This window comes from Aptenodytes patagonicus, chromosome 3 (genome assembly GCF_965638725.1).
Source record: "Aptenodytes patagonicus chromosome 3, bAptPat1.pri.cur, whole genome shotgun sequence".
Taxonomy (NCBI): Eukaryota; Metazoa; Chordata; class Aves; order Sphenisciformes; family Spheniscidae; genus Aptenodytes; species Aptenodytes patagonicus.
Genome location: NC_134951.1, coordinates 23,874,803 through 23,897,708, shown reverse-complemented (window position 1 = coordinate 23,897,708; position 22,906 = coordinate 23,874,803). Strand labels below are relative to the sequence as shown.

General features: G+C 37.1%; 1 protein-coding gene across 5 annotated transcripts in view; it reads right to left on the bottom strand.

Moving 5' to 3' along the window:
* FBXO25 (F-box protein 25) overlaps window positions 1–22,906 on the bottom strand; it is a 34,443-nt gene that overhangs the window by 10,918 nt on the left and 619 nt on the right. For 2 of the 5 annotated variants that reach the window (XM_076332866.1, XM_076332867.1), the window contains exons 2-7: window positions 18,882–19,025; window positions 11,536–11,639; window positions 10,103–10,152; window positions 6,922–7,014; window positions 2,617–2,710; window positions 1,698–1,882 (exon numbers count right to left, since the gene is read on the bottom strand). In XM_076332866.1, coding sequence (XP_076188981.1) covers window positions 1,698–1,882; window positions 2,617–2,710; window positions 6,922–7,014; window positions 10,103–10,152; window positions 11,536–11,639; window positions 18,882–19,018 — 663 coding nt within the window. In that variant the 5' untranslated portion in view covers window positions 19,019–19,025. Of the gene's footprint in view, window positions 1–1,697; window positions 1,883–2,616; window positions 2,711–6,921; window positions 7,015–10,102; window positions 10,153–11,535; window positions 11,640–18,881; window positions 19,026–22,906 lie in introns of those variants that run through there. The other 3 variants (XM_076332869.1, XM_076332870.1, XM_076332868.1) reach the window with 2 other exon arrangements.

The window sequence follows — 22,906 nt, the reverse complement described above, 5'->3', positions numbered from 1 at the left end:
ACAGAAGGAGCTACAGACTGTAGCTTTATAGCTTACAGCTTTCCTACTGTTAAAATAAACATATCCTAAATTCGTTTAAATTTCAAATAATTTTAAAACACTTCTGTTCTCAGAAAAATAATTCAAGAGTATACAGTCTTGAAAACTACAATACATTCATTTCCACCTTTGAGAGAAGTGTGCTAACTATAATAAAGGCATGAACCAATTATTTATAATTTGTAGGATAACTACAGTTTCTCAATTTTTATTAAGAAACATAGCACACCTTTATTTGCCTTAAGACAAATAGAGTACAGAATATAGGACTGAAGAGCAGAAATACAAAATGAAAACATTATGGAAGTCAGGGGCAGAAGAGAGTAGGTTCAGTTCTGAAGTCTGGAGAGAGTTCCCCTCATGCATCAATGAGGAATTCTGCAGGGGGTGACAGATCAGAGCACTGAGAAAGCTGTCATTGAGAGTATACACCTCTGCTGAACTGTCTCTAACGCGGTAACCTACGGCACACCTCATACGTGACTGAATCTGGAGCCTATACTGCCAGGTGGCACAAGGCCTGAGTCCCAGCTGGCGAGGAAGGGAGTGTGGGCAGCTGCCGGCCCCACCTAGCACAGCTGCCCAGCCGCAAGGCGCCAGCAGCACAGCAGCTGTACTCTAGCAGGCTCTCACTTCTGTCAGTTTATTTCACAACCATTCATCTCACTTATAGACTAGACTTTCCATCATGTCATCTGTTATAAACATCTCTGGGACTATTGTTCTGTTCAGGAATATGTGAGCATTACTGATGCAAGGTTTCTCATCAGTTATTTCAACCAACATAAAACAGCTCAGATGGAAGTGGCACACTAGAAAGAAACACAGCAACTGCAGTGTCTCAAAACTGTCTATGGTGTGGTTGCTTGGCATATGAAGACTACCAAGATTGGGTTTGCCATTTCTCCTTTCTATTCCAAAATTAGCTGTTTTATTCAGATACGCGGCACACACTGAAAGGACAATTTCAAAATTTCATAGCTGAAAGCAAACAGATGAAACAGTTGTATGACTTTAATGTGAGCAACATCTTGCAGCATTTCTTCCTCCAGGAGTAACCCAGACAGGTTAAAAGAATTGCCTGCTTATCATCAGAAGTTTCCACTATAAAAACCTGGAACAGTGCATACCACATGCTTTGAACAAAGTCGCATGATCAGAATCCAGATGTTGAAGTCATCATCCTTTTTTTACAAAAAGCAACTATGCTAATGCATAAAGCTGTAAAATTGCTACTTGAATGTTTTATTTCTGTTTTCTTGATACACCTCTAAAATTCCTTTTAGATTTTTATTTCTTCAGTAGTAGAACATTTACTTTGGAATTAAAAATCAGTACTTTTTCCATCTCTATCTGACAATCTAGAGACAAACATTTTGAAATTTATTTGGGTGAGAAAAACAATTACATCTATACATCTCTACCACAAACCAGAAGTACAGGCACTGTAGCAGCCCTCATTAGAAAAGAGCTATTAAAACACCAGAAAATTACATTGATTCCATTTCATTAATTTCATATTACTTCTCTAAAAACAAAGAAAACAAGCAAAACTATTTAAGATGTATTTGAAACTTTGTTCACTTACAAATCATAAACCAATGTTCAATATAATTCCCCTCCCCCAATTACTTTTTTAACATGATTTAATAATATACCTTGTTCATCTGAAGGTTTTTTAGTTGTTGCTGCCACAGAAGGATAGTTTCTAATCGGCAAATCCAAATATTGATGTTCCCTACCAACACAGATTTTCCTACTCCCCTAATCAGTATACAGAGAGTAGAACTCAGATCCTGTAGAAGATCTTTGATTAATCGTGGATTATATTGGTCTTCCATGACTGGAAAACAAAACAAACCAAATAAAATTTTGGTTAACTGAGTTAACCAAGCTAATACAGTTAGCTCAAGATAATCAGCACTTTTTTAAATGAACTAATTACAACTCAACTGTTTGTGTACAAATAACTGCCCTAATTCCCACCATGACATTCATTAATGCTGTTCCATAAGTGCAAGATCAATAATTAACAATTTCACAGGCAAATTTGATATAACATTTCATGCTATGCATTTAATAAACTTAATGCTGAACAACTAGTTATAAATCCAATTTCTTCTGTTCAAAGCTGATAGTATTACACCTCCATTTAGTGTGGTTACCAGAAAAAAAAAAATTCAGTATTATGTAATAGCTTTTTTTAAAAATAAACAATAAAGAAGTTATGTACTTTAAATCTCAGTACATCATGCAAACTGAAAAACAAACGTTACTAATCTAAAAGCTTTCACATTTCATAAAGAGTATAATTTAATAGTAACCAATAGTTTCTGAATAGAATCTAATTATCATTTAACTTCACCCATCTGTTTCAACAGACATGATTCAATAATCAAGAGGAAACAACTTATTGCAACTGTGGGATGGGAAGTATGAAACCTTTCACTAATTAAATATGCTATTGCTTTGCCTTACAATGTAAAAACAGTAATAAAGCTAAAAAAAAAAGTCAACTGATAACTTAGTCACAGAGATTAAATCTGAACAAGCAGATTACAAAACCTTAGGTCTTACCCTTCCGCACAATTTTGTCCAAAATGTTAAAGTAGTTCTTCTGTGCTGCACCACTCAGTGAAGTTAATTGAGATTTTGCAATTAACTGCAAAAGCTAGGACAAAGAATTAAAACTCAGAAGAATGACAGAAGTAAAGGATGGTTTCAAATACACACTTTCAGTACGTAGATTTACCTACAACAGCCTAGAGCACTGCAACTGTATTTCGTGAAAACATCACTACAGAGTTCAGAAAACGAAGCAAGACAAGGCATCCCATGAACAACTCATGAAGAAATGTATATTTTCAAAATACTATACAAATACCAGTGTTTATCTCTGCGAGAGGGCACATGACACGTGGTCTTTATAAGCTGTAGTGAAACAATGGAGGGAGTCTGTTTTGCAGGCTCACAAATAGAAATGTGGTCTTTGATGTGGCTGGGTCCTAAACCCCCTGACAGATTTGGTGGCCAGGAACATCACTCTGAACTGATACCAACTACCAGACTTCCACCTTCTGAGTTAAAGTATCATACTGGTCAAACTGAGGTGTGATGGACTTAGTGCACGACTTTCTGCTCATGGAGACGAAATGCCATATTTTACCTAAACTGGGGAAAAAAATTCTGTATTACTCCCACATTCAGGTCCCTGGCAGAAGAAACCACAGTAATCTAATAATGAGCAGTATACATACTGTATTAGTAACTTTCCCTTAACTACATAGTAAGGATCTCCTAACTGTCCAGACGTTTCTCTCTGGAACCACTGTGAACAGAAGAGTGACAAGAACAGTGGGAATGGTCTAGGGGAAAGTCACCAGAATAGCTTAAGTTCTTGCTGTACATGAATGCCAAGCTATAGCTACTAGAGGCAGCCCTTGCTCCATTCTGACACCTTTGCTTTTACATTTTAGATTCAGTTTTGTAGCTGATAAGGACCGTTGCCTCTTCAACAAAAAATGGTCTCTTAGTATGAAATATAAGAGAGACTTTGATGTTATGACAGTATTGCAATGTTTAGAAGTGTGGCACTGAGCTTTACAATTGCAATTCATAATGCTGAGTTCAGAACAAGTGTTCTCAATACATCAGAAAGGGAAAGCAGGGAGCAGAAACAGCATCCCCTACAGAGTGCTTGAAACATTAACCTGCAGAGCCCTGCTTTGTAGGACAGCATCAACTATTGGCACAGAGGGTGAACAAAGACTAAGCCTGCCAAAAATTATTTTGTATCTTCATTTCTAAAACACTGATTTGACACTACACTCAATGTTAATTTTCCTTTGGAGGAAGAGAGAATACACCTGTTCTCTCCCTGATTTAATAATGTTCCTTCTGGCTTCTCTGCATGATCCCTGACAAAACATTATGTGCTATGAAAGGAGGAAATCATTCTCCTGATGTATTTAAATACAAGCAAGCTATTTATACAGTTTTTCAGACTAGATATCAGGACTTCTTTCTTGGCATTTTCAAAGCCTTTTAGTTTGATTAATAATTTAGAGCACACCTAGAGGTCTCCAGCAGTTTGCCAATTCAAGCAAGTACGTACATTTCTCTTGATTAATTTAAAAAAAATCAGTTATGTCACTCAGACTAAAGATCAAATCAAAGAAACAAATTCCACCTGTCTGATTTTAATGAAGATTCCAATTTCAGTGCAGGTTAATATGCAAACATTTTGAAAAAAGACCATCCATATCAAACTCAACGTGTCAGACATTTAACAGCTAAGAAATGATCACTATACTACAGCACAAACAAGTACAGGAAAACAGTTGATCCTGCCTCCTCCCCGCACTGCCCACCCTAAAAGGGTCCTGGGCAGACATCTATATTAACTTTTAATAATGATTGGGAGGGTTTTAGTTAGTTGGAGAATCAAAATGGATCATCTTGGTGGTCTGGGATCAAAGAAGAGCTATCCAATAGGGCTTGGTATTTCAAAAAAGTCTTCTTGATTTATATCTTGCTATCTTAAATGCAACAAGCAGAACAGCACACAAAAGTAATCATCATTGTGTTCATGTATAACTAGGAATAATTCTTAGAGGAAAAGAAATAGGAACTGCTGCACTGCAGTAAATGAGATCTACACGAAACATCCACCATTAGAAACTCCAGGGAAGTGAATAAGAATTTGTATAAAGCAGACAGGTATGGGATGACCTGCTTCTTACATTAGGTCTCAGTTGCAGACTGGCTTAAAACCTGATAAAGCAGATTAAACATCCTTTCTAAAAATCTGTTGCAACTTCACATATTACTGACATCCACACAGATGTTTTAATTTGTTAGATACACCACCACAAACCAACAAGTTCTACAGCTACAGAATGAGCAGCAACTGTCATTCATATTGATCATGTTTATTAGCAGCTCAGTAACTTTTAAGGTCTTAGATGTACAGTTTCTGTTGATAAAAGCCAGTTTGCCTCCATCACCTCAGAGGAACTAATGCAAAGAGAGAATTAAATTTTTGTAATTGTAAAACAATTCTAAAATTTTAAAAATTTCAAATAAATTCTAAAATGTTAAAAGAATTTTAGAAGTCTGTCTGCTATTCTAAATCCATCCTAATTTCTCAGGGTTTACCATTACTCTAGTAACTGTTTGGATCACAAAGCCAAATCTCTGAATTTTAAAGTATTGCTCCTTTCTCAACAATCTTAAGCCTGGCTAACTAAACCAGCCATTTTGTATTCTTTGGCGAACAGAAGAGAAACTGGCCAATGTGCTTATGTTAGACTTTGCACTTTGTTCTGATCAACTGTTTTGAGCAACCCAGCTTAGGTACTGCAGCATCTAAAAAACATGTAAAATTCTAGTTCTGGATTCGTTCTTCCTGTTTACCATTCAAGTGAGGCACTCAAAGGTTGACACCATTTATAACACAAATCACCTTTTTAGGTGCCTTTTTTTTTCCTTCCTACTGTTCGAGGCTGAAAAGTTTTGGGAAAGATCAACGTTCTTGTTTCTGCTCCCAAAACAGCATTAAAAAGCAATGTTCTAAATGACAATGCATACATATACCAAAAAATCTGCAAGGGGAATAAAACAGGCAAGTACCCTAACCATGAGCCTGGAAGCAAATCCTTTTTGCTTTGTTTCCTTTGGTCCCACATCTCTTGTTTTTCTGGAAGTATAATACACTGTCTCAGCTTCACAAGGATGGGTAGAATGTGTTTTCTCTCCAAATACTCCATGGCTTAATGGCAAGGGTGTTCTCCTGGTATGTTTATTTAATTTCCATTTGTGTCTTTTCACATTCTGGATGCATTCCAACTACTACATTATTTGTGAACAGCCTCACCACTGAACTGAACTCTAGTCCCGCTACGTCTCACGTTTTGAGCTTCTCTAGGAGTTGGGACAAGCACTTTACTACCTCAAGTTAGATGACAAAAAAACTTGGGGCTAGAGAAAGATCACTATCTCCCAGAACAGGTATTTCCAAGTGGGCAGCTGGTTAGACATTGAGGAAATTAAGGCATAGCATTGTGTGGCTCCCTAAAGTACAAGTTACATAGTTTTGGAAAACAGGCAGATAGCACTGTTGTCCAGACTTACAGGTTCCATGCACTTAATTCTCAACTTAAGACTAGACCTGACCCAGAGAAGCTAACATAGTGAGAAAGGGAATTTCCAAGGAATCATGAGTTAGTATATCATAATTGTTTCTATAAACTTCATGTCACTGTTAGTTGTAAAAGACAACTTGGAATAAAACTCATTTCTGGAAGACAAAAAAAAAGGAAGACTGAAAAAGCTGGAGTCTCAAGTTTCAAGGGATGTTATCAAAGGTAAATGCATATATATCTTGTCCTAGATAAAAAAACCTGTGCAATGAATCACAGGACTGTTAAGAAGCTGCAGAAGAAACAGAAACTGCAGAATATTTACACATCAAATATTCTTCTGGAAATTGCTATTTTAAGCATATTTTAGATGTAGTAAAGTATATTTAAGATGTATTACACTTTGCTATTTTTGGTTTTTTAGGAATTATTTTGCCTTTAAAGAGAGTTCACTACCTAGACTGATGAACAACAACTGAAACTACCATCAGTATTTCCCTGTAAATACATAGCATACTGGCCACCACCATCCTCCTCAAGCTATAGGCTTTCATAGAGTAATATAACGAGTTTTCACCAAAGAAAAATTACTCAGTTTAAAATTGGTTCATGCAGTATAAATTACATATGAACTGGATATTTACACAGTCACAAATCAGCTGATCAGTGCAAAATTATTTTGTACACATAGGCACATCAGCAAATGCATTTTTAAAATATGCATATAAAATAAAGAGCTTACTTTGACCACGTAATTGAACCTTCTGATGTCCTGAATTGCACTTGAAAAGTCTAAGCGGTTAAAAGCCTCTCCCAAAGTGCAATAGCCATGTCTCTGAGAAGAAGAATAAACACACTTTAAGTGGAAAGAAACAAAAGATAAAAATTGAGGAAAATACTCAGAAAAGCACTCTGCCATGTAACTGATGCTTATGTATGCCAAGCTCCCAGGAAATATAATGTATCTGGACTGAAGATTTATTTAATTTCTTGTAGAACAAATGAAACCAGATATGCTATCTGGAACTAACAGGCAGGTAGGCAGTATTACTCGACAGCAAGGCTTTTAAATTCATACTAATCATGCAATCTGTAATCACTGGTATTTGAGCATCCTGGGAATCTACTCAGATGACCTTTAGAGGTCCCTTCCAACCCAAACTATTCTAGGATTCCATGATTCTACTCCACTGTTGCATGGCCACAATGCTGGCACTCTCTCATGGCTATCACACTCCCCATTTGCCTCAGCACAAGGTAGAGCTTTTCTGTACAGCAGTCTGAGCTTACAACCATAAGTATTAACTGACTGAGTTTATGTTCACATTTGAGGGTAAGAACACAGCTACTTGCTCCTGGGATTGGAAGAACAAATGGTCTCAACATCTAGAATTTATTTTCTGGGTGCTAGACATTTAGGCACAATTTTTCTTAGGTACCAAGAGCAAGAGCAATTGTATTTTCTTTCGGTACTTCTGCATAGGGGGTCTTTAAGGTGAAAATGGAAGTTTCAGAGGCTGTTGTGGAACTACTTAAGGTGGTATTAGCAGCCCGAAATGACATGGGATCACATAAGCTGAGTAAAGTTTAGAGCCACAAACCCACACAGGAGCCTTGGAGCAAATATAATGAGGCTAGAAAAACCCTACAGCTGGTGAAAGAGACACTTGCAGAGCAGTGTGCTAGTATGGCTTGTCAGCCCAGGGAATGAGGGGGATAAATAATTATTTGAAGTTCATTCCTAGACAGCCTTCCTCATGGTGAAAAGATGACAGTACAACTTAACGTTCCTTTTTGCAACCCAAAGAAAGCTTACCCTGGACGTACCCCAGCGGGACAGGAGACAGTTAACTATTCACTGCAGAGTAGTGGTAATTACTGCCTGTTGGTTAATGACTGAATTCAGGATTGTACTGCTTGCTCATCCAACTAATATACCTGAGATCCAAGTGTGCTGCACACTTCATAATACGCACAACTTGGTTGGCTAATAGCAGTGAATTAACACTTACAGACAACAAAACTTTCGTTGAAGTTTAAATATTTGTGGCTGTTCTCTGGCTAAACAGTTATTAAAAGGCCATGCTTAAATACATTAACATGAGGTACATTTCCTTGAACAGCTGGAAGTAGATTTCTATGAAACTTCAGCTCTACCTTTCCCAATGTACCATCATGACAAAACTACTCAAAGAGCATCTCCTACTTTGTTTCAGCTATATACCTGCACTTGTTTTGGTTTTCTTTATTTTCAGTGCTCTCCCATAGCATGTTTCACATGTTTCTTATCAAGACCTTCCTACTCTTGTCATTTTGCCCTAAAATTCAGTATCCAGTTTGGAAAAAAAGTTTCCTAGTTGCGAGACAGCCATTTTGAAATCAAGTAAGATTACAACCTGTAAGGAAAACTAGAGCCTCTGTAAATTATGTTTTAGATTAGCTTAAATTGCCGCTCTGAATTTTTTGGTTCAAGTATGCTTATTCCTTGCTACTTTTTCATTCTGCTACGTAACTTTTAACTTTTTACTCTAAGCTTCTGAATTTATACAAGGAATTACTTGAAAAAGATTAGCGATTAATTGTAGCCATCCCTGTTTTGTTTTTTATATTTAAAAAAACAGGAAAGGTGAATGGTTAATTATTAGAAGACAACAGCAGTGACAAAAATAAGCTAATTTGTACACCAAAATATTTTGTCCACTCTCTGAAGAAACACAAGCAAATAATCACACATCACTAGTACACCAACTTCTGCACAAGTAGAGGAAAAACAATCCCAACATACAGGTTATGAAGGACAGCAATGAGTGATTTTAGGCAATTTGTGTTTTGGCCTCAATGTAGTTTGAAAACTCAGCTTAACCACCTTATCATTCAAAACACCATAATGATTTGTGACAGCCTGTTGTCCCCCCTTCCTTCTTACCCTAAATTTGACATGGCACAAAGGGAAAGAGCATGCTTGAGACTTTGGCAGACCAATATAAGTAACTACATCTATCACAGATGAAGATAAAACTGGGAAAGAGGGCTATGAATCTGGTGAAAGGCTTTGTAATACCCTTCAGATGTAGAAGGGCAGCCTCCAGGTCACTGGCCTGCAAGGTGAAGTCTTCCAGCGTCTCCTCTACATAAGCTCTCTCCACACCACCATGCTCTTCCTGAGTACAGAGCTCTTTATGATCTCTCTCAGCTCTAAAATGCAAGTCAATTTTTGCCTACATGGCTAGGGTCATCACACTCACCTCCCTCCTTCTCTCCTGGCTGGCATTACTGTGTGGATAAGAGACATCCTTACAGGTGTCCAGGAACCCATCCCAGATAACCATAGGAATCAACACAGGAATGACACTCAAACTTCAAGACAGTTTATCTCTACATACAATGGATGTATTTTAACTCTTGGCTTTCCAAGAGGTCATTCCAAGATCTTTCATGTTCCCTTTACAGTTGCATGATACAGTTTGTATCCCAAACTGAAAGCATCTGGACTTTGTGGAATACAAACGTCCTCTTTGTAAAGCTTGAAACTGAAGTTTTACTTACTTATATTTGAAGTCACACCAAGACTCCAAAATATCAGGTAGCTGCCTGCAGACACCTTCTTTGGAGAGATTACTCTGGTTTTGCAAATACTTTCAATTTTAGTTCAAAGATACACAGTACAGAAACAGACAGATGGCTGTGGAGAACTATATGTCCATCCTTGCAAGTTCCCACATCTCTGCCACAATGACCCACATAAAAGTCACTTTACTAGCTGCTTTTGCCTCACCACATGCAGGTGTAGTATGTTGCCAATGAAGAGAGAGATGAATATAACCCCTAAGACCACACGGCACAAATGCATTTTTTTAATATATTATTTGTCGATTGAGAAGCACAAAGATTGTAGGAATTGACCCACAGCATGCAGGACTTACTTCCCTGGTGCTTTCTTTATGAACATAAATCCACTTTTCACGATAAAAACCTAAAATAAAATCAAAATATAAGCATTTTTAGGCTTCCACTTTAGGCAATGCCTTCTAGAAAGAAACTGAACAAAACAGACCATCCTCAATAAAATGCTTCATAAGATAGGAGAGATGGTAGAACAGTTTTAATGAAGGAAGTTTACAAAGGCTGAAAAGGATGACTACAAATTTTCAGAAGTTATGTACTTCAAAAAAATAAAGGAAAAGTTAAATAATTTTGTAAATCAAACACAAGAGTTGGCACACAACTGGCAGATGTAGCACAACTTCTGTCAACTGTGTACCAACAACAGTCAATTTATCCTACAAAACCCCTGATCTTTTTTAATCCAACAGGCTCCTTAGCACTTAACACAGGAAAGTACAGAAACGAGCAACCTTTTTGTTCCTGAACACTCCACCCCTCTAATCTATTTTCTTCTGTAAAGGTGCCTGCTCTGCATCCACTTGGTTCAACTAGTTGCAGAACGCCGCAGGGAAGTCAACTATACAAGACTAATAAAGACAACTAGGCAGACCTTTAACTTTCAGAAGTCTGGTATGTTGTCAAATGAAAGCATGCTCTTACATACAGCCACTTGAATCTTTTGAAATACTTTACACCCAGAGAAGCCTGGGGAAGCTCGCAGCTTTCTGCAAGACCATCTCTGTTACAATTTTGGGAATATACAAATAATGGAGATCATTTCAAGAGCAAAGCATTAGAAACACCAAAAAGATGCTTATCAACTTACCTTTTTTTACCTACTCTACCAAATTCTCTACTTCAATAAGTTTACTTGCTGTCATACACATATTTGCAGTCTAAGGAACAGGTGATGTTTTAAAAATGAGAACTGACAAAAATGGCTTTGATATTTTAATTTAAAAAAAGGGACTATTTTCAAGAAATTCAATACAGATAAAGTCTTTACCAAGAGCTATAGGTATTATGACAAAATAGATTTATTTATGAAGTGATTCTAGAACTGTAACACTAATCAGAATTTGAATTAAGCAAAAATAAAACAGTTGCTTTGGTAAGCAGAAGCTTCCATAAGCTTCCAGAAGAATTTAATCTAAAACTAGTCCACAAAACAAAACAGTGGTTATTATCAGAAGGCATTTATTATTCAGGAATTACTATTCTTAAATTAATTACCTTTGGATCTTTGAAAAATCACACAACAGATGATCCATGCCACAATTCAATTAAGATGTATCATCACTTCTGACACCAGAATTTGTTGCCAATACAAAAGTAAACATAACTCAGAAGACTACTCTATAGGTGAACATAAATGAATGGCTATTATAAAATTTTGCTGAACCTACAAGAGTCTTCTAAAATAAATGAAGAAAAAAACCCCAACAAACCACAAAAACCAAACCAGCCTTACATTGTGAATCTGTGTTATTCCTAAAATGATCTTTTTTTCTTTTCTTGGCTGCAAACTCACAATCTTCAGTACTGTATATTTCTTCATCATCACCAGTTAAGATGCTGAAATAAACACATCTAATTAGAACAGCAGTGATTAAATATTTGATGCATACAGCTTGTAATTCTCTGCATTAAAGTCTACCAGCTGGAAAAAAAAATCCTATGTTTAATGATGTTCCTCTACCTGATTGTCTAGAGCAACACATATCTTGAGAGAATCTGTCTTGCTCTTTTTCCCAGTTGGGTTGAATTTTGTGTCAAAGTGATTAAATACAAAAGTATCTTCCTAATAGGTATCTTGTAAGTCATTGCTGACATTTAGGAAGGACTGAGGAGACAGTAGTAACTGGACAGCTGGCTGTCCGCAAAGCTCTAGTGTACAAAAATTCATTGTTTGAAATGGACCAAGCCTTGAAAAACTGTGCACACAGGTGAAAGTCAGTGCAGAATTACTGCACATCCTCGTATAGGCAGAAAGACAGCAAAGAAAGACATCTCTTTTATTACTGTCAATTTTGGGGCAAAGAAAGTCTTTCTGTCAATAAATGCCTGGATCACAACACTGTACATAATTTAGGTGTCACAATTGTTTTACCAATGATTTGTACAGCATTGAGAACCACGTGGTCTACCCTCCTCTCTCCCAGAGAGAGTCAACTATACCTATGTTACTTCTGACAATTAACTATGTAACCTAACACTGAGGACTATACTTTTTATATATATATATATATATATATAAAAAATATAAAATACATAGATAGTGTGAGTGTATACACATATATATAAAAACATAAAGAAACTATTAAAAAAGTTTTGTTGGATAAACTAACCTTTCTAAAATGCATATAAGATTTAAAACTGCCTGTGCTACATGAAGTCTACACAGTTTCATAAAGTTTTGCTTTCCATTTTTGCAGATAATTAAAGGAACAGCAATACAGATAAGAATGGGTGTTCATTTTTCTAGCACAGAAAAGGAAGATACTTCATATGAAGGCCACAGTCTTGCACAGAGAAGCAGAATAACTAAGGATACACGGTAGTGAAGCTTAACTGTAGGAATATTTTATTTCTCCATTATTATTCTTTGAGAAGAAAGTTGTATACAAAACCCTTCCCATTCATGACTATTTTTTAATCTGAATTTGCCAGATGAATCTATCAATGTCAGTTTGAACTTCAAATTGCACCAGCAACAGCTGAACATTGTAAAACTGAAGGACACCAGTTTATTCAAAAATAGCCTGTACTTGGGCATTAAGTTGCAAAAATCAGGGTTTTTTTTTAGTTTATTGCTACTAGTTTATACAGTTAAAATTTTCAGGCTTGAACCATCTGTTAAAGAGGATGACTAAACAACACTGTAGAAAAGCTTTGGTTTTTTAATTGCTCTAATCAGTAAATGCTAGCTCAGCTTAAAGATACACAAGCTGAGAAGACTCAGAAATAGAAAGTTGTTTTCATCTTAGGTTTAAATCCTGAAAAAAGCTAACATACCTCTGCATTCAGATAGAGCTCAATCCAAGGTGAGAGCCTTAGTTCATGTCTTACCATTTTTAAAGCAGAGGATAAAGACTCAACAACTTCAGTATTCTATGCAACATTGCCAGGTATCATATCTGGTCAAACAGCAAAAGAGTTTGGAGAAAAGGAATTGGCAACTGACAAAAGCAGAACATCAACACTGACTAGTTACTTAGATTATGTACCATTCCAATCCATCAGGGTTTTTTTCCAAAGCTATCACAAAGATAATCTTTTTAAGCTCACTAAAATCATTAAATTAATTATGTTTTAGCATATTAACTGCATCGCCACAACACATGAGAAGTTATTACAGAATCAGAAAAGTTGCTACAGAATCAGAAATAGAGTCCAAAGCTCCCAGACCTAGCTTTATTATCCTAACAACAGATACAAGACTAGAGAGATAGGCCTGATACTCTGCAATATAATTCAGGCAGAACAGAAACACGACCATTCCCATTGACCCAGTGCAATGGGGAGAGGAGGGGAGGCAGCATTCCTGAAGGCCAGTTTTAGAAGAGGAGGGTTAGTCTGGCACAATTCCTTCTTCTGTTCCTGGAGAGGAAGTGTCCCTAGAAGGCAGTTTAGACCGGTAATGTACCTGAAATGATTTAAAGCCCACCCCTGCCCCCCAATAATATACACTTCCTCCAGCATCAGATAAGCAAGCAAGACAGCTTAAGGACAGTCAATTAATACAAGGAATTGTGAAGATGAAGAGGGCTATTTCAAACACCTTTTCTGACATTCAACTTCGCCTGTGACATTCAGAGACATGCTAAGTGTTTTAGAAGAGACTCAAAGCCATTTACAGCTTGACCATGCATGGAAAATCCTGAGGTAAGTGCCTGCACCAAATAACATTACAATACATTTGTCAAATGCCAAAATTATCTAACACTAGATTCAAATTCAAGAGAAGATGAATTTGACTGTTCTCTCTGAGGATCTTCTCATATGAGGCTTTATTTCCTCACGTTCTGTCCCACTTCATGTGGAGAGTCTTTCCCTGCTTACCTGTAACCATCACCGTTCTTCCTGACAAACTTTGTCTCCTACCAAGAATGAAAGCAAGGGTCCCACAGACATCAGAAGAATGGGACAGAAATACAGGCACTTCCCCAGGGACTGTTAGCCTGCCTTCCAGAAATCTGGAAAGCTGGCTGATGATTAACAAAGCTGCTCCACCATGTCCAAAAGCAACGTCTGCCCCCGCCAAACACCAAGCTAAGATACAAGAAACGAAATCAAGTGCTGCACGTGCCATATGGTGTAACAGAAGCCTTAATTTAATGTTTTTACCATAATACTGCACATGACATCTGAGTGCACCTGGAAGGATTTAAATACATATATAATACTGCCAATTTACAGCTATTCTTACTTTCTTGTCTTGATGATGCACTTCTTCATATTCTAAAGCTTCTAAAAGCAAGGTACCTGGTGTCCTTAGAATTACAATACCCTACATAAAGCATGCAAGAATTTCAGCTTTTTCAAAAAAGTAATTTCATAACAGTGTTTAAATAACCTCTTGGGTATGACACTTAAGATGCTGGAAAACTTGACAGGGCTATCTGAACTCCAACTGTTCTTCCTCATCCCCTTGCTTCTTTTCTCATGGAGGAAGGAATGCCCTCAAGTCATGCAATTACCTGCAGAGACATGCTAAGTGTTTTAGAAGAGACTCAAAGCCATTTACAGCTTGACCACGCATGGAAAATCCTGAGGTAAGTGCCTGCACCAAATAACATTACAATACATTTGTCAAATGCCAAAATTATCTAACACTAGATTCAAATCCAAGGACTTCTATCCAGTACCAAAAACACATTTGTGAACACCGTATCTCACTTACAGAATTAGAGAAGAGACACCACAGACTCAAATGACTACCCTGCCAGCCCGAGTAGTTCATATGAGCCCAACCCACAAAAAAAGGCATATCACCATCATGAAAATCTTATTAGATTAGTCTGATTCTCTTTTTCTTTTACCTTAGAAGGAAAGCATAAAACAGCTTTACTCCTAAGTTGCAGGCTATTCAGAGGTATTACATACAGTTCTGTAAGGCAGTGCTGTTCTCTCTCCCCCACCAAGCTTCAATGACACAGTGCTGTGGCACTGGATATATGTATCTGTGCTAGAATTTATAGGTACAAATTGCAGGTAGTCATGGCCAGCATTCAGCCCACAGAGCTTGAACGAGCACTGCCTCAACGACACTTCCAGCTACTGTATACCTTGAATACAAGGCACTCTTCACTTATATAGTAATATTCATTATCCAAATAAGTAACAGCTACAGAACTGAGGGTCTCATTTCTTCCATCTCAGTTCCCATAAATGGAACTAATTTAAAGTGCAACTATTCAAACATTATTCCAAATAATTTAAATTGTTCCTGCACAAGTGATTGTTTGTTCAAGGATGGTTATCATTAGGTCCACTATTTTTGACTAATTTATCAACTGGATTTACCAAGGCACTGGATGACTAATTGAATAAGGTAAAAAGTTCTATTTTAATAAAAACATGTTCTTCAATTTATGTAAATTATTTACATGTCTTGAAGGTTTATTTCTGAATCTGTTTGTGAGTAGATCTTTTTAATTTCTGAAGGGAAAGTATTTGTAATTGGTAAAAAGACAAAGTTTGGCAAGTAACTCTATCCATACTTTCTCTCACAGAAGAGAACACAAGTAATAGTAGACAGGGTTTCAGTCAACTACATAGCTTGAAGGCAGTCTTTTTAAAGGAAAACTGCCATAACTGCTCCCTGGAATACAATAGTCAAGTACTACCTTTAGCATAGATTTCTACAGAATATTTTGGTGAAAAATATTATTTCATTTAATGAGTGAAAATAAATAAAATCCTGTTAGGACAGCCAGACTGGCATACACCATCATCCCTATTCATAGGGCAGTTTAAAAAGAGACATATAAGTACTTATGTATTGTTCACTATATGCTTCTTCCACAAGGAAGGAAGCATTTTATCAAGCCTCATCCTTACTTGGTACTATATCGTGTTAACAGATATCCTAAGCTGGGCTGTCTATTCAATATACACAGATAATTGTTTCCAAATAGCTTAAGATGGTACAGAGAACCAGCCAGCAAGACACAATACACTGCTGTACTTCAATACGAAGCCCTGCACACGGGATAGAAGAACCCCATGCCTGGGTATATGCTGGGTACAGGCTGGATGGGAATCAGTTTTGCAGAAAAGGAGCTAGGGGTCTCATGGATAAAAAGCTGAACACAGGTCAGCAGTGTGCCCTGGTGTTGTAAAAAGTCAACTGCACCCTGATCTGAGTTAACAAAAGCGTATCCTGCAGACTGAAGGAAGTAATCATCCCTCTTTATTTGGCATGAGAAACTGCATCTGGAGTACTGTGTCTAGTCTGGGGCTTCCCAATACAATAAAAACATTGGCATACTGGAACAAGTCCAGTGGGGAGTTCCCAAGGTGATTAGGTACTGGAGCACACGATACATGAGGGTAAAAGAACTGAGCTTGTTCAGTGTTAAGAGGTGGTGGTGGAAGGAAATCTGATTACTGTCAATATCTAATATGAGGGTATAAAGAAGATAGAGCTAGACTGTAAGGTTAGAGGAGGTGGGCAGTAGTAAGTCAAGTGGTAATGGACACAATCTGTGATAAGAGAAATTTTTATTAGTTGGGGGGGGGAAACAAAAAAAAAAAAATCAGTGAGGATAATGGAACCTGGAACAGGAACCCAGAGAGGAATCTCCGCTCTTGGAAATGCACAAAGCTCAACTGGGCAAGGCCCTATACAACCTGACCTCAGCTGGCCCTGCTTTGAACATGCGTTTGGGCCAGATGACCCCCAGAGGTACTTTCCGCCCCAAATTGTTCTATAATATTGTGCAAATAGACATTAATTGCTGCTTAGCAGCAAAGGTTAACTCATAGATCCAAAGTTCAAACTGTAGTGAAATTACTCCCAAGCAGTGCTACTTTGTCAAGAAGTACCAACTTGAATTCTGTAGTCTAAGTTTGGACAATATATATTTTTAACTGAATAGACAGAAGCAGAATTTAAAAAAAAAAATGGGTCTACAGAATATGATGTGGTTTGGCTTCGCTAAGTAGGAGATGCACAAGATGAAGGTGGTGAACTGGGAACCTCTACAGATGAGGGCATCTGCTGCAGACTAGGTTGGTCCCCGAGTTTGGGATTCTGACAAATTGGCAAGCTAGCCTAAGAAACCCAAATCATGAAACACCTCAGATTTAATGAAAACTTTTTTCCCCAGAGCATGTCATGGCCAGTCCCTTCAAATACATGTACTTATTTTAGTCCTGAACTTTAATACTCTTATATGTTTCCAAAAACAGTTGATTTAAATCTGTTTCTAGCAAGACAACTCCAGGAGTTCAGTACTAAGTTCTTTCAAGACTAAGCTGGGGGGTGGGGAATCTAGCATTTTTGCTTGAAGCAGCAATAAAAATACCTCACCTTGGTCTCTGGAGAAAAGATAAACATATCTCAACATATAATTAGGATCAGAAGAGCAAAAGTCTTAATGATATTCACAAAAACAATGATCATTTATGTCATACTTGCCAAACAATATTCATTAAAGCAACCTACAAAATTTAATTATTTAGTAACTGTGCAAATAGCGATCAAAATTAAATTAGATTTCCTTTCATTTGCCAACTATATTATTAAAAATATATGAAAGAGGGAAGAAAAGATTTTTTCAAAGGTATTTAAGACAACTTTTATGTTGAAGCCTTACTGGACACTCTTCCAGACAAGCATAGTCTTTTGTATCCACAGTGGCCAGACTGTGTGGAAAAAGAAGCCCAGATAATATCAGTGACAGATGAACACAAGAAGAAAAAAAGGCATGAAGAAAACAGTAGGTCAAGATAAGCTTAATAATAATTCTTCACTGCTTGATAACTCTCTTGAGGTTTATTTCACAAATTTAGAAAACACAGGTATATGAGTACCGCAAGTCCTAGCTTGCCAGTAAATTCCCTCTAAATCAGACCAGTTACTGTATCATTTACTGGACTAACAACAAAACACTGAGTGTTCCCTTTTCTCATTATGAACACATTATGCTGGAATTTATTACCAAGAATGCTTATCTCTGAGAATTACTTCTTGGTGGAGAAACCAAGTAGAAATTTGTTTGGACAAAGCTATATCACACCAGTCTGTGGGCATCTGCCACAAGTATTACTCTATTTAACTAATATCTTTCTCACCTGTTCTACAGGAGCATATACAGTCATATATTGTGTTAGAGAATTACCGTAAAACTACCATTAATTGTGTATTTGGAGCAAAGGCATTATATGACTGCCATAAACAGTCCTAATTCAACACCCAATCAGCAGAAAGTCTTTATTCACTTCCAGGTAACATTTCAATATGCCTGCTGAACTCACAATTTGTAAGTATCACTTTTATCTTTAAATAGTACTTGACAGTTGTGGGGGGTTTTTTAATTTTTTTTTTATTTTTAAAGACATACAAGATAAGATGGGATCTGTCTGCCTAAAATAAGCAACTCACGAAGCAGTGACAAAAGACAGACAATCTCCATAGGGGTCTCCTGTCTGCCTAACTAAACAAAACACATGGTTGCATTTGTATACTTCTAGCATACATAGATGATAACATTTACCACAAACACTTGCAGTCCGAATGGAAATTAAGTCAATCTTTGCCATCCCACCTGCTATTAACTTATGCAGAATCACTTTTTTTTTTAAACTTACACAGTGTGACTGATACCATTCAGCTGATTATTCCCATCCTCAAGTGCAGCACTGAAGGGTTCACACCGTTTCCATCCATCTTCTGTTTTAACCCATCTCCATCCAGGGGATCTCCAGTCTTGGCCCAAAAATGGCATGGTTTCTCTATAAGCAGCAAGAAGATTGTTTGTGTATTATTTAATTATTAAGAAAAGTTGCAAAACATCTTGTCATTATTTCAGTTCTCTTCAATGTTAAAAAAATATAACGATTACCTTGAGGAAAGAAAGGTGTCTGCAGAGCGTCCTTTTAAGAAAAAAATTCAGTGGCTTCTTAAGTACATTTTTGATTCTGTAACCTAATTTTTCTTGTTGTTCAACATTTATTAGATCAAGCTAGGTTTCCTAGTTCTTTAGAGAACAAGGAAAATAATCATGGTAGTCCAGGAAAGGGATGATACCAAAACGAGCAAAATTGTATCCTGTGTAATCTGCTCCGCCATGATGAAACAGATTACTGATTTTGAGACCTGACTAATAAATGGCTGTTAAAGAGTTTGACAGGCTACAAAAATCAATGTTGCTCCTTTTATTTTTTCTAAGGCTTATAAATACTGAGTTTGTGCTACACTGTATAGTGATGCTTAGTAAAGGAATTTTCATTTTCCCAAATATTTTTTCAGTTGTTGTTGAGGGTCACCTCCCACACTAGGCTATTAACTGGATACCAGGACAAATGGAGACTGCAACATAAAGTCAACTGTGAAATGTCTCCTGAAATTCCTACAAACAGATGCGAGTCATCACAGGTATACCATTCAAACAGTGTTCTGCTGTCCTTTTTCAAAAGGGAGATTTGCTTCTGACACATTAAGTAAGAATTTGAACAAAGCAGTTTTCTACACTTTGAAGACTCTGACCTTGCTAGCTTTTGCCCTCTTCGTCCCATTCATCATGCATACATGTTGCTCCTTATTTTAACTAGAGATTTCATATGCAAGCTATACAGGGAAAATAGCATTATCATATTTGAAACATATGTTAATATATAACACCAACAGCTTTGTTCCTAACAAGTATGCATTTTCTAACATCTTCTCAACTTGAAAAAAATATTAGGCCACATCAGTCAAACATCACTATGAATTTATTTATCCATTTGCACCCTTGACCAGCATCTGCCCAATATCCTGGTTAGAACAGGAGAAGACACAGATGCATACAAAGCCTGAAGAAATACAAGTTGAGTGAGCCAGTTTTTTTTTTTTTTAATTAAAAAACCGCACACCAAACGAAGTGCATTGTCTAGCCCTCAGCATTGACTAAAGTCCCCTTCTTACTCATAACTCAGCCTTCCTCTGCATCTAACGGGAATCTTTTCCAAAATTTACCACATCCTTTCCTCCAGCCACCACAAACTCTATTCATGCCTATCTGCTTTTCCTATTGTTTTACTGCTTCCTAGGAGTAATATGAACCATAACACACTGTTTTTCCAAGTTATTTAGAACTCCTCTCATTTTGACTGAAATTAAGGCCTCTTGTCTTTATCATACAACTGTTTAAATAGTTGGTGCTCATGAGTGCATTTCGTAATAACATAGGCTAAAGTACTTTTACTCCTGCCAAGATAAGCAGAATTCACTTGAAAATTTGTAAAAATCACTGAAAGAGACTCAGAAAACAGCAAACAGCAAGTCAAAAACATCGTCTTAGACAAACATAAACCAAAAGTTTTTGAACCCTATCTAGACATACAGAACTCACAATCTACTCCTGGTCAGCAGCTCTGATATAAAGATAAAACACTATTGTAGGTGCATGCCATTACTCAAAAATTAAGATCTAGAGATTTTATCAGAAACCACAGAGATCATTATAGGCTGAATAGGATAACTCGGAAAAAAAGATTTAAAATATTTCAAGAATACTTACATTGATAAAGAATTGTTGGGAAAAGGAAGTGAAAAAAACCTTACTTGCATACATACTTGCAGCAAGGTGGGAATGTGTATTGTTAGAAGTTAACAGGGTAAATTACAAAAAAAATGATGAAGAAAAAAACCTTCCTGAAAACAATACAAGAAAAGATAGAGTATTTTGTTCAAGTGGATGGAAGTAGCTGAAGTCCAAAGCTAATCATAATTTACAGCATAGGATGCTTAGTATGCTTTATAAATTCTTAAACTTTGGAAAAAAACCCTGTGTTTTCAAGGTATCAGGCCACCAGTGTAAGTGCTCTGTATAACTTCCTCCTTGGGAGCTGTACTGGCATTTAAAGTGACATGCTTCAATAGTTACATGCTCTAAACCAGACTACTTTCCAGATCTTTACAGCCTGAAAAGTGATGGTCTTTCATTGCAAGGTTTCAGCACAGAATAAATGTTCAGTCATCCCTCCTCAAAAATATTACATTAAGTGTTTTCAAAATAACAACAACAGTATCAGGAAGTGCATGAACACACATCGAAGCCTACTGATGTCTGCTCCAGAAATCCTGGAAAACCATACTTAAGACAAAAAGCTCAGAGACATGAATGATATATTCAGCACATTATCTTTCTAAGAGAAAAAAAATAAAAAGCTATTAGAAAAATGACAGATTACTTTAACTTCTTTAAAATTACTTAAGCATTTGTGGAAGATTACAAAAAGTCAGTATTCTGTGAGGTTCGTACACGTTGACCTATTTTTTTTCCCCAAAGAAACAGATATTCTTAGTCCAAGACATAGTTTCACTATTGCACCAGCTAAGAGTGCATCCATCAGTAGCAACTCCACAAAATGACCTGTACTCGTGCTCAAAAGTTGGAGCTCATGGAGGCAGAAATGTAAAAGTATTCTTTTAGTAACAGCGCATATGCAACTAGAAAAAAAAAATCCCATTGTTTCTCAATGCCTGTAGGACTGAAGTGTAGATTTGATTGTTGTTCAGAAGAAAGTGACCAAATTTTAAAAAGCTGCAGTGTATCATAAACATCTCTCCTATGCATCTCTTTCACACGAGAAGTGATCATAAGAGTATGACTGCCTGGACAAGGTAAGAAAATTCATGCTTTTGCTCTGCCTCCACTCAGACTTTGCTTCCCAGTACAGCATTGCACTAAAGCATCCCTGTGGCTTCCAGACCAGAGCTTGCTTTCAAGAGTTCCAGCATACTTTATGTAGTATACCTTCAGTAATAGCAAGCAGCTGTTTACTTGTTAAAACTTTCACCACAACAAAAGATGAGCTCCCTAGACTTGGATTTTGGGGAAAATGCAGTGGGACAGGGTTCTTTAAAGCAAAAAAAGGATTGGGAAAGGAATGTGGTCATTAGCTAACAACAAGGGTTCAAGACAAGACATTGATCGCATTTAACTTTTTCCTAAAACCAAATAAGAACAAGAGTTCTTCACTTTGCACCATACACCTTTTCCTCAGGAGAGGGGGAAAAAAGACTGAGGAAACAAGAACCACCAGAAAGAAGCACAGAAGAGGAGGGCTGTGTATGCCAGCTTCGTACAGTTTGAGATTACAGTAAGTGCTCCAGCCATCCTTGCACTTGTAAGGGAGTTCTGCTTTCCATGAGGTAGATAACTCACCATGTGAGCAAAAAATCACTGCAATGCCATTCAGAACTGCAGCAAGTCATCCTACCACTCTGTCACTGTACTGGAGATCTGTCTGTATATTCCTATACCTGAGAACATGTCATTATGACCCAAACCATTCTTGTTGTTCAGTAGCAAGACTGTTGCCAACTTGATGGGAACAGGCAAGGTCCTCCTGTTTCCTAACAATCCAACAGCACACCCATCTCTTCCTTTAGCATGCTAACAAAATCTCTTCAGCAGCTCAGTTTTCGATAGAAACTGCTCCTTTACACCCTCACTACAGCCATCTAGACTGCCGCCTTCTAGGAGCTAGCCCAGCTAGCCCCTCTGTGACTCAGAGGTCCGAGTCTGCTTACAGACTGCATCCTACCCCATGTTTTTTCATATCAAACAACTGTCTCAAATCAAGTCTCAAACTTCAGCAAGACCATGATTCATCAACTCCTCAGT